The sequence below is a fragment of the Jaculus jaculus genome, chromosome 4 (genome assembly GCF_020740685.1).
Source record: "Jaculus jaculus isolate mJacJac1 chromosome 4, mJacJac1.mat.Y.cur, whole genome shotgun sequence".
Taxonomy (NCBI): Eukaryota; Metazoa; Chordata; class Mammalia; order Rodentia; family Dipodidae; genus Jaculus; species Jaculus jaculus.
In genome coordinates this window covers 22585871-22598513 of record NC_059105.1, presented here as the reverse complement: position 1 = coordinate 22598513, position 12643 = coordinate 22585871, and the positions used below count along the sequence as shown (strand labels likewise).

Genomic DNA, 12643 nt, shown 5'->3' with positions numbered 1-12643 from the left:
ATTCTATGAATCTAACCAGATTTTTTTTAAAGGTGCCAATCCCTTTTAAATAACAAAGCTACTTTGCTTGAACATGTCTTAATAGAGCAAGTTTTTATTGTTGTGGGTTTAGTAATTCTACTAGGGTAAAATCCCTTTAAAAAGTTATTATTAGCAACCAGCACTGCATAACATGTTGAAATCTTTCTCACTGCTACTAACGGGGGCAACATAGAAATGGAACCAAAGAAGTGCCTGAGGCGGGCGCTGGTGGACACCTGTAGTCCAAGCCTTGGACAGTGAGGCAGAGTGATTGTTAATTCAAGGCCAGCGTGGGTCACAAGTGAGATTTTTTTCTCAAAAAAAAGAAAAACCAGGATTATCAGGATGGAAAGATGGCTTAGCAGTTAAGCACTTGCCTGTGAAGCCTAAGGACCCCGGTTTGAGGCTCAATTCCCCAGGACCCACGTTAGCCAGATGTGCAAGGTGGCACATACATCTGGAGTTTGTTTACAGTGGCTGGAAGCCCTGGCGCATCCATCCTCTCTCTCTCTCTCTTTCTCTCTCCCCCCCCCCCCTTTCTCTCTGTCTGTCGCTCTCAAATAAATAAAATAAAATCTCCATGTGGTCACTAGGTCCATGTCTGTGGCTTATAGACATGGCCCACACTTTACAAACTGTGTATATGTCTCCTCCTCCTGCAGCTATCTATCCAGAGGGCTCCTACTCTGGCCAACTTGATATTATAACTTGCTGCCTCCAGAAGCCAGGACTCCTCTCTGCTGAACACATCTCCTCCATGGGCACAGTTGTGTCTAGAGGTGCCACTGGCTTTCCTATGACGCCCCTTATCTCATCCTCCTCCCTTCGCTGCTCATCCTTGTTACTAACTGCTGCTCCTCTGTGATTTCTCTGAGGTCAATCTCTGCTACACCCTTGCTGGCCTTCCTGCAGTCAATTTCTCTGCCCCATGTGACCACTAGCAAATTCCCGTTCTTGGTAGCATACACACATCGGTTTCTGTGGGGACACTGAAATTAATGGCCACCTTATCTCTTCTCTGTCAGCTGTACAGTTATGGGTTGGGGAGAGGGCTTCTGTTGAGGCCTCCACCCACGATTCATTCCACACCTTTCCTGGAGGCACACAAACTCCTCTGTCTTCTCAAGATGTAACCATTGCACCACCCTAGGTGCCCTTTCTGCCCCACTGTCTTGCCAAGTTGAAGTTCATCACATTCTTAAGGTGAATTCCCAGGGAAGTGGCCAAACCAGCTGCCACTGCTGGCTGGAAAGTTCTAGCCAGTTTCCTTCAGGTCCTGAACGTAGACAAGGAAGGGCCCCACTTCTCGGACTGGTGAGCCTTGTCTTCCAGGAAGAGATTTCCAAACCCCAGAGCAGTGAGCCAGCTGCTCAGCCTGGGTTTGTATTTGGAATTTTGCTGTGAGAAACAACCTCTATGTGTCTGAGTGATACAAAATTATCCTTCCTGTGGAGTGACACTTGACTAGAGCCAAACTTCTAACCGCCAGTGTAAGACAAAAGAGAGACTTAAAGTGTGTGTGATTTCAAAATCATCTGAAAAGTAATTTTGTTTTTTAAATATTTTATTTATTTACTTTAGTGGGAAGTACAAACCAGGGCCTCCTGCCACTGCAAACTCCAGATGCATGTATCACTTTGTGCATCTGGTTTTACATGGGTACTGGGGATTCAAACCTGGACTGTCAGGTTTTGCAAGAAAGTGCCTTTAACTGCTGATCCACCTCTCCAGCCACTGAAAAGTAATTTTAAAATATAGTTGTTGAGCTAGGAGAAAGTTAGGGGATGCTGTGTGCTATTGCTGGCTTTGTAAAAGGTGACAGGGCTTAAATGGCAGAACAATCTCTCACATTTTAGTGGATCATTTGATAATGAAAGCAACATAAAACATATCTGAAAATAAAGTGCTATATTCATATAATCCCACCATGAACTATATCATTTTACATGGTATATTCATGTAGTAAGGTTCCATTTGTATCATACCTTTTTTAAATTATTTATTTGCTAGCAAGGGAGTGAGAAAGAGAGGCAGAGAGAGCGAGAGAGAACAGGCATGCCAGGACCTCCAACCACTGAATCCAAACTCCAGAAGCATGCACTACCTTGTGCATCTGGCTCATGTGGGTCCTGGGGAATCGAACCTCTAGGTCCTTTGGCTTTGCAGGCAAGCACCTTAAATGCTAAGCCAGCTCCTCAGCCCCTGTATCACACCTTTGACTTGATATTTTCACATTAACTGTTTTCTTCTTTTTCAAAAGCTATCATACAGACACATCAAGGAACCCATTACTCTGTAGCTTGCTTTGTTCAGGTCTTTTCTCTATGCAGTACCATGGAAAGCAGGCTTGTGTTGAAGTTACAGTACCCACCTCCACTCACCTCCGCACTGAATTTCTCTTTTCTCTTTATTTTTCATTCTGGAGTACAGACATGTGGATGAATAAAGATGAATCTTGGAATTTCCTTCAGGACTATGACCCAGAAATGATCAAAGAGGAGAAACGGAAGGAATTGGAGTTGGAGATAAGAGTTCAGGTAATGCTATTCTCTGAAATAGCTGTGACTTTTTATGCTTTCCAACGTGTCCTCACACAGCACCAAATCTGTCCTCACACAGGGCACCAAGTGCCTACCTGGGGGCACAGCATTGGAATTATAGAAACTAATTCTTGGAGTCATTTATCCACAAGTAAGAAAGCTGCCGCTCGGAGCAGAGTCCGAGGGATAAGAACGTAACCCGAGGCTCATTCACCCAAGAGCAGGCTGAGTGTGAGTCAAGGCAGTCCTTGGAGAAGAGAGCCAACCCCCGCACTTACCCACAAGTGAGCCTGCTGCCTCTAGTGGCAAGCCTGAGGAGAAAGAAACTGACCCTCGAGGTCTTTTAAACCCAGGGTGAACCTGCTGCATCTGCTGCTCTGAGGTTTGTGCGGACATAGCTTTTGCACACAGGCACTCATTGGGTTTTCTTGAGCAGCCTTGTGAACAGTGATGCGTGAGCACACTGAGCATTGCATTGCAGAGGATGAGGAACTTTGACTTTGGATAATCCTTAAACATTTGTTAAAGGAAAGGGTTTAGGGGCATGACTTCATGATTCAGAGCACACATACTTTGTTTACCAATATAATCACTCTGAGCCCACCTGCTGCCTTCAGCAGATCTGTGACAGTCCTGTGGGGCACTTTGTTACTGACCTCGCCAGATTCAACAGCATGGTCAGCACTTGCCTCTTAGGCATGCAGGGATGTCTGTTCTGGCTGTTCCGACCCAGCTTTGGAAATGAGGCAAAGAGCTTAAGATCAGTCAGCAACTCTAAGCACTGCTTGTCAGTATTGCTCACCTGTGCTGTTCAGGCCAAATGTACTCCAAGGCAGAGGAACCCAGTCACATTGCTTTAAGCAGATGGATGGCATGGCTGTAAGGTAAACTTCAGGGCAAGTTACAAGTAAGGAATTTAGCATCTCAGCAATATTCTCAGAAAAGTAATTTGTGAAGTCCATAAGAAATATTTCACAGTTCTTTCCCATAATTCATTCCTATGTTTCATACTTATAGTTCATTCCTAGTTTGTTCTTACAGTTCATTCTTATAGTTCATTCTCATATCTACTGATATCCTATCCCAGAATTTCAATTATTAAGGAAAATACAAGATATGCAAAGTCACTTAAAGGTGGTGTGTTTGGTATTTGCACCTAGGTCGATGAGTTGATGCGACAGGAGTTAAAAAACTTAAAACTAGCTGTGAACAGAGAAAGAGAACCTCCTCCCAAGGAAGGGAAGAAAGGAAAGGTAAGTGATGAATAACATGGGGGGGCAGGCACGTTTATGAGTGGACAGAAGCTCTTCCCACATAGCTGTCTGTGCTCAGGACACCTCAGAGGTCATTCACTGTCCACCACTTAGTGCTCAGGGTTGTGGCTGACAGCGGGATGAGCTCAGCGGTCTGAGAGGAGACCCCTTGTCCCATCAGTCAGTCACAGGCTCACGTCACCCAAGCCCTGCACAGGCTGAGGGCCACCAGAGGAGCCAGAGCTCACACCTCCTTCCCCCCTGTCGGTAAGAGCACAGAGGAGAAGGCCAGTGCCTCTGAGCAGGGTTTGTGAGCAAAGGAACCAGGTGGACGAGTCTTAAGTCTCCACTAGGCCATCTTGTGGTGGTTGGGAGAATCCAGGTGGGTCAGAGCCTCCTGCCGTCACCTTCAGCCCATAGGCAGCTCTGCCGTTGGACCAGGATGCCCAGAGGAGACGTGGAGGCGTCCGTGGTTGGATTAGTATAGGTTAGCTGGGTGGGAGGGGACAGGGGCCGCTGAGGGACCCTGCCAGGAACTCACTCATCTCAGAATTCGGAAGCTCAGTTGCATGTGGGCCAAGTCCTAGTGGTGAGCTTGGTCCATCCTGCTGGGTTGGCGATTTTACCCTGAAGAATGGACCTTCCTCAGAGCCCTGTTCTGAAGTCGCATCACTGTGGCCTGATGAGGTCTTCTCTCCATTTTGGGGACATCTCTTGATGTCACTCTGATTCCATGTGTGTCCTCTTTGTCTCTGAGAAGGGGTGCTTTCATACAAGAGCATGGAGAGTGAGCGGAGCACAGTGGGAAACGGAGAAGGAAGCCGCTGTATCTCTCCACCCCGCACTCCCAGCAGCGAGCGGGCTTTCCTATCTCAGCAAATAATCCGCCATCAGCCGCGCCCAGCGCTCCATCGGCCTTAGTCACCGCCTCTGCTGCCCTCATCTCCTGAAGTCACAGTGGGCATCAGTGTGCCCCAAGAGACTATGCAGTTGTATAACTAGAGAAGTTTGTGCCCCCAAGAATTCCACTCCAAGTGATCTGCAGATAGACTTGCAAGGCCTGGAGGAAGGGGATTTAATTCTCTAAGCCAGAACGTAATTGGCTACAAGGAGCCCCTCTGTGGAAGAGCGTCAGCCCCAGGGAAGGGCGCTGCAGCATCAGGAGGGCATGTGGAGGAGGGGAGAGCGCCTCCATCACCCCAGCCTCTCTGTCACCCCAGCGTCCTGTCAGAGTTCTGCTGCATCCAGAGTCACTTCCTTCAAATTCTTCAGTGGCATCTCAATCCCTCAGAAAAGGACAATCATGTTTTTTTCTTTCTTTCTTTTTTCCAAGCCAAACTGTTCCTAGCTTTACTAAAGACACTTTTCATAAAAAAAATCATGTTATTTCAGACAGGACATGGGCAGACACTCAGTAACAGAATACAAGAACTTCCAAACTCCCTTCTTGTGTGGACTACCAAAATCAGAAAGCCACGATAAAATCCAATGAAGTCTCCGTGTAATGCTCTGAACAGGGGCGTTTAGAGTGAGGTTGACATTTCATACTGAGCATGTTGTTTAACAACTTTTCACAAGCCTACCCCTTCAGGAAATGAAATGAAAATGGAAGAATTATTAATCTGAAAAATCCACAGTCTTTTAGGAAAGGCGCCACAGCTCTCGTGAGGAAAGCCATTATCTCAGTGATGTCACTGCCAAGTCCAGCTCATCTGTCACATGGGAAGAACCAGTGGGAAGAGGACCGGTCCCAATGGGTCTGTGGATTTTAGGGAGTTACGTCTATGCTGACGGTGGAGCGGAGTAACATGAAAGAGAATTTTGAGTTTTTTCATGCCACAGGGCATTTGTGCCAAGGTTGGCTACTGTGTCAGCATCAAGGAAGCCCTTCTCCAAAGATCCAAGAGGAATCTTTCAAAACTAGCAAGGAAAGGTGTTTTCCCATCACTCCAGCTTGGGAGAGCTCGTTAGTGACACCTGTTCCTCCCCACCAAAAGCAATAAGTACTCTGTGCACTAACAAGAAAGCTTTAAAAAATACTAAAACAAAATTCGGCATTTTTCCAAAACTTGATTTAAGAAATAGTATTTCAAACCGTACAGCCACCAGAAGTACACAGTTATCAAAAATGCACTTGACATCTCCAGCATTTTTGGTTTCTGTCCTGGTCAGTTTGGCATCTGCTTTTTCCACAGGGCTCCCCCTGCCTTGCCAGCACCAGCTTTTCCCTTGGGGGGGGGCCTTCTCTCCCTTCTTTGCGGGGTCATTTTGGGCGTGGGCTCTGGCTTTGGAGGAGCAGGCTTAGCAGACAGCCTGTGGATCTTCTCTGTGGTTTGAGCTTCTCCTTGGCTGTCTCTCCTTGAGCGCCCCCTGCAGCCTTTCTTTGGGGCATGGTGGCCTCAGGTGGGGGTGAACGCGCGGATGCAGTGACGTGTGGCTTTGGTCAGTCTGGGGGTCATCCTCGCTTCCACGAACAACAGATTTCCACCAGAGCTACCAGCCCTATCTCATCACTGCCCTCTAGACTCCTTGCCTGCCCTTCCCTCCCTGGAGGCAATTCAGTTACCCAGCCTCGCTGGCTGTTAGACGCATTGCTTCCGCCTCCCTTCAGGCCTTCTTCCATGCTGCTCTTTCCTAAGAACTCTCTACCACACTCGCTGTCTCCCATCCCATAGCCCTCCACCCCACCCTCCTACTCAGAAAGGCCGTTGGGACTCCCAAAGGAGATCTTGTTTCTCTGTATATCCATGGCCTCTGCACCATGTCTTGCTTATACTTTATAACAGGCGATGTTACATATGCTTATGATTTCCTGTGAGTATCTGTCTTCTACTGAAGAGCTGTGGGTATAGAAATGTATGGGTGTCATGTTTGTTTACCAGGTAACCCTTTCTGACACACAGCAAGTCTTTAATGCACATACTGTGTATATTTAGTCGCTGTAGACCAAACAGGTGTCTCTGAGCATCACAGTGTAGCCTCAGCAGAATGAAAAAGCTCTCACATACCAACAGCAAATAGGAAGCGGCAAGTGGTAAGAAGGAATCGCCAACAACTAAAATCCTAGTACCAGATGGCTTCTGAGGTGAATTCAACCAAACATGTAAATAATCAATACCAGTGCTTCACAAACTCTTCCAAAAACAGAAGAAAAGAGACTTCTGAACTCTTTTTAGAAGACAACCCTAACCCTGAAACCAAGGCCAGATGAAGACATCAGAATAAAAGAAAACTTTCACACATCAACATCCCCAATGAGCATGGTTACAAATATTCTCAACAGAACACTAGAAATGGTAGTCAGGGGTGGTGGTGCTTGGCTGACATCCCGTATATCAATGCACCTTCAGCCCCTGGGCCCCTGGGCCCCTGGGCCCCTGGGTGAGTGTATGGAGATCTTCCACTTCCCAGTGGCCTGTGAGGCTGCTGCCACCTTCTCTCGAGAGCTGCGTCTGTCATCTGTCATCTCATATGTGTTGTTGCCTGCCTCCCAGGTGCCTCATGCGACCAGTGCTCCTGACCAGCACCCCTGATTCTGACTCTTCCCCTGGTCATAATCTCCTAGAAGATGGCTATTTTGGGTGTAATAAACTGAACACAGGCAGACTGGAGCCACAAGGATGTCTGCCAGTACATACAAGTTTCCTGTGACAGGGTCATCCAGTCACGGGCCAGACACTCAACATAAAGAAGATCCTATAGGGCTGGGGAAATGGCTTAGTGGTTAAGGCACTTGTCTGCAAAGCCAAAGGACCAAGGTTTAATTCCCCAGGACCCACGTAATCCAGATATACAAGGCGGTACATGCATCTGGAGTTCATTTGTAGGGGGTTGAAGGCCCTGGTGTTTCCATTCTCTCTATTTCTCTCCAATAAATGAAAATTAAATTAAATTAAATTTTAAAAATCCTTCTGTTTTAGCCAGGCGTGGTGGTGTACACTTTTAATCCCAGCACTTGGGAGGCTGAAGTAGGAGGATCTCTGTGAGTTCCAGGCCAGGCTGAGACTAATTCCAGGTCAGCCTGAGCTGGAAAGAGATCCTACCTAAAAAAAAAAAAAAAAAAAAAACAAGCAAACAAAAAAAGCGCCTATAAATGCACACAGTAGGGCTGGAGAGAAGTCTCACTGAGTCAAACGCTTTCTGAGCAAGCATGGAGCCCTGAGTTTGGACCCCCCACACTGTGTACTGACAGTGAAGACACTCCGTGCGAGAGTTCACAGGTGATGGGTATGTTTTGTAATTTGAACTGGGTGGTGGTTATGTGTTCACATGTCCAAAATTAAATATGAAAACGTGTCAAGGTGTGAGGGATGTACTTTGCTGTACCTCCCAAAGGCCTCCCCTCTTAATACCACCACATTGGAGGGTCAGGGGTTAACATGCGAAAGGAGGGGTATGAGCTTTGCACCATAACAGGCACCGAGATGATTCCCTGCCTGCAAACCTGGTGCACGGGAGTGACCTCGCTGTCTAGCCACACAGGAACAAGGGCACGTGGGCCGTTGGGCATGCCAGCAGCTCAGAGTAACACCACCACTGACTGCACCTCACCGCCACCCAGCCTCAGTTGGCTTTGACCAAATCATTATCTGTTTCCACTTTCTTCCAGCAAAATAAAGGAAAGGCAGGCAAAAAAAGGAAAAAGGAGAAGAAGGAAAAAGACCTGACACCTGACAGGTGAGGAGCGGATTCAATCTGTGGGGAGGCACGTGGGAAGTGGCGGGCAGAGACACGCAGGGCTTGGGCGGGGGGAGCCCCTCTGGTTGTATGTTGCCCCTGCAGGGTATGTACGAGTGGTGGATACAGGGCAAGCGCATGGCAACTCTGCAGCCAGGTACAAGCTCTATGTGCGAACTATGTGGGATAAAAGGACCTTCCCTGGGCCAGACTCACCCGCCACGTCTGAGTTCTGTAACCCTTAAGTTTTAAAATTCATGCAAGATTTGAGGTGGTGTTATTACAAATGGCTTAGGGGGCTGCAGAGGTGGCTTAGCGGTTAAGGCGCTTGCCTGCAAAGCCGAAGAACAAGGCTCAATTCCCCAGAACCCACGTAAACCAGATGCACAAGATGTCACATGAATCTGGAGTTTGGTTGCAGTGGCTAGAGGCCCTGGTGCACCCATTCTCTATATATTTCTCTCTCTCTCTCTCTCTCTCTCTCTCTCTCTCTCTCTCTCTCTCTCTCTCTTTCTCTCTCCTTTTTTCTCATTCTAACTCAAATAAATAAATAAAATATAAAAACAAATGGCTTAGGAAATAGCATCCTGAAACTTCAGAACACATGGGCTGAGTTCCTTCTAGGCTGAGAGAATCTGAAATTTTCCCCCATTTCACACTCTGGCCCCACCCCCAGTGCACTTCCTCTGGTGCTGAAAGAATGAGTTCTACGAGGAGACAGGCTCCGAGGGACGCGTCTGTTCCTTGAGTTTCATTGCTCCATCTTCAGTACTAACAAATGATTTAAAACATTACTGTTTTTTAGGCTGAAATGACAGTTAAGGGTTGGGGAGACACATGAATGGGGAGAAGTGCTTCTTGTGCAAGTTTAACTGTCTAAGTTCACATTCCTAGAACCCACTTAAAGCCAGATGCCATCATGGGCATCTGTAAGCCTAGCACTTCCATAGTGAGAAGGGAAGCAGAGGCAGGAGAACACCCAAAGCTCACAGGCCAGTCCCCTACCACGTCATGCACAGCAGCAAACAAGAAAGCTTGCCTCCCAAACGAGGAAGGCAAGGACCAGGCTCTCCTCTGACACGTTTGTGTGCGCTGTTGGACTCAGGACACACACACACACACACACACAAGAACACACAACACGCAGGAGCAGGCATACACATCACATCATGCATACACACAATTCACACACACACAAGATAAAAATAAAAATTTAAAACTATGTGACCTTTAAGTGCTGTAAGATTGAAAATAAATAGCCCTTGGGTTTTCACATATTATCAAGGTGTGTAGCTAATGTGGGCAGTTGGTTAACACACACTCAGCAGTCTTATGTTTGGGACTTGCTAATGAACTTTGTCACTAAACAGAATCTTCAATTTTATGTTAATACTTTCTGCCTTTGTTACATTTTTACATTAAATATTTATTCCAGTTACAAAACTACATTTGATACTACTGTGATACAAATCAGATTCTGTCATTAAAATTCCACAGTAATTTAGTCGTAATGTTCCACACAGGACATGTGATTCAGGCATATTTGATGAGTTACAGTTCTCATCCCTCACGCTCATCCCTCATGCTCATCCCCTCACACTCATCCCTCACGCTCATCCCCTCACGCTCATCCCCTCACACTCATCTCCTCACGCTCATCCCTCACGCTCATCCCTCACGCTCATCCCTCACGTTCATCCCTCACACTCATCCCCTCACGCTCATCCCTCACGTTCATCCCTCACGCTCATCCCCTCACGCTCATCCCTCACGCTCATCCCTCACGTTCATCCCTCACGCTCATCCCCTCACGCTCATCCCTCACGCTCATCCCTCACGTTCATCCCCTCACGCTCATCCTCACGCTAATCCCCTCACGCTCATCCCCTCACGCTCATCCCTCACGCTCATCCCCTCACGCTCATCCCTCACGCTCTCCCTCTACGGCTCTCCCCTCACGCTCATGCCCCTCACGCTAATCCTCACGCTCATCCCTCACGCTCATCCCTCACGCTCATCCCCTTCACGCTCATCCCTCCACGGCTCATCCCCTCACGTCATCCTCACGTCATCCCTCACGCTCATCCCTCACGCTCATCCCTCACGCTCATCCCTCACGCTCATCCCCTCACGCTCATCCCTCACGCTCATCCCTCACGCTCATCCCTCACGCTCATCCCTCACGCTCATCCCTCACGCTCATCCCTCACGCTCATCCCTCACGCTCATCCCCTCACGCTCATCCCCTCACGCTCATCCCCTCACGCTCATCCCTCACGCTCATCCCCTCACGCTCATCCCTCACACTCATCCCTCACACTCATCCCTCACGCTCATCCCTCACGCTCATCCCTCACGCTCATCCCTCACGCTCATCCCCTCACGCTCATCCCTCACACTCATCCCTCACACTCATCCCTCACACTCATCCCTCACGCTCATCCCTCACGCTCATCCCTCACACTCATCCCCTCACGCTCATCCCTCACGCTCATCCCCTCACGCTCATCCCTCACGCTCATCACTCACGCTCATCCCTCATGCTCATCCCCTCACGCTCATCCCTCACACTCATCCCTCACACTCATCCCCTCACACTCATCCCTCATGCTCATCACTCACGTTCATCCCTCACGCTTATCCCCTCACACTCATCCCATAGTATTTAGTTTGAGTCTGACTGATATTTTGGGGTCTCCTGTAACCATATTCCCTCCAATTATGGAACTATGGGAGAGCTTTATAAATTCAGTTAAATTTCCATTTCCAAACCAAAGAAAGACAAGAGCATAATGGAATGGTGGTGAAAAAGAAAAGACAAAGCATCCCAAAGGACTGAACTGAATAATATTTGAGCTTAACCCAGCTGAACCCTTTTAATCCAAAGCTCCGTTAATGTCACTGGAGGTTCCAGCCATCATGAGGGATGCTATGTCCACTTTCCTCAGCTGGTAAACATCACCCTGCCCTGGCTGTATGGCCAATATCCTCTTTGAAAAGTGGCTTTGGCTTGTGTAAGCAATATGGAGAACTATGCCCACCTAAAAAAAAAAAATTACACATATAACTTGAGACATTTTGTCTCCCATGTAGGAACTATCTCCATTTAAGACTTTCTTTTTGTAGACATTTCTTTTAAACCACTAGACTCTTGAAATCAAAGGAAGCAGAACTTGCACAAGGGATTAATGATCTACAGTTTGCAGACATTAACTGAATACACAATTATAGGTCCATTGCATTAGTATGATTGGGTAATCTCTAATTGACACTCGGGACATAATGAAGACTGATGGAGTTGTTACTGGTACCTTACTAATGGAAAGCATTTAGGATACAAAGGGTAAGGTGAAAGTATTGTTTTTAGGAAGTCTAAGTCATCCCCAAATTGTAAAAATATTTCAAAAATTTATTTATTTATTTACATGCAAGCATCCTTTGAAAGACATGTGGTTTAAGTTCTTATGTAAGAGTATATGGTGATGGAGAAGACACTTGATGTAAGAGTGTGTACTGTTGGTGAAGATGCTCTGTGTGAGAGTGTGTACTGATGGAGAAGATGCTCTGTGTAAGAGTGTGTACTGAGGGTGAAGATGGTCTGTGTAAGGGTGTGTACTGATGGTGAAGATGCTCTGTGTAAGAGTGTGTACTGATGGAGAAGATGCTCTGTGTAAGAGTGCGTACTGATGGTGAAGATGCTCTGTGTAAGGGTGTGTACTGATGGTGAAGATGCTCTGTGTAAGGGTGTGTACTGATGGAGAAGATGCTCTGTGTGAGAGTGTGTACTGATGGAGAAGATGCTCTGTGTAAAGGTGTGTTCTGATGGTGAAGATGCTCTGTGTAAGAGTGTGTACTGAAGGTGAAGGTGCTCTGTGTAAGGGTGTGTACTGATGGTGAAGATGCTCTGTGTAAGGGTGCATACTGATGGTGAAGATGCTCTGTGTAAGGGTGTGTAGTGATGGAGAAGATGCTCTGTGTAAGAGTGTGTCCTGATGGTGAAGATGCTATGAGTGTGTGTACTGATGGTGAAGATGCTCAGTGTGAGAGTGTGTACTGATGGTGAAGATGCTCTGTGTAAAGGTGTGTTCTGATGGTGAAGATGCTCTGTGTAAGAGTGTGTACTGAAGGTGAAGATACACGGTGTAAGGGTGT

At 47.3% G+C, this 12643-nt stretch overlaps 1 protein-coding gene across 1 annotated transcript in view; it reads left to right on the top strand.

The window, feature by feature from the left end:
• The window catches only part of Iqca1 (IQ motif containing with AAA domain 1), a 164603-nt gene that overhangs the window by 94108 nt on the left and 57852 nt on the right, over window positions 1-12643 (top strand). The window contains exons 10-12 of the mRNA XM_004662272.2: window positions 2452-2558; window positions 3722-3814; window positions 8424-8491. Coding sequence (XP_004662329.2) covers window positions 2452-2558; window positions 3722-3814; window positions 8424-8491 — 268 coding nt within the window. The remainder of the gene's footprint in view (window positions 1-2451; window positions 2559-3721; window positions 3815-8423; window positions 8492-12643) is intronic.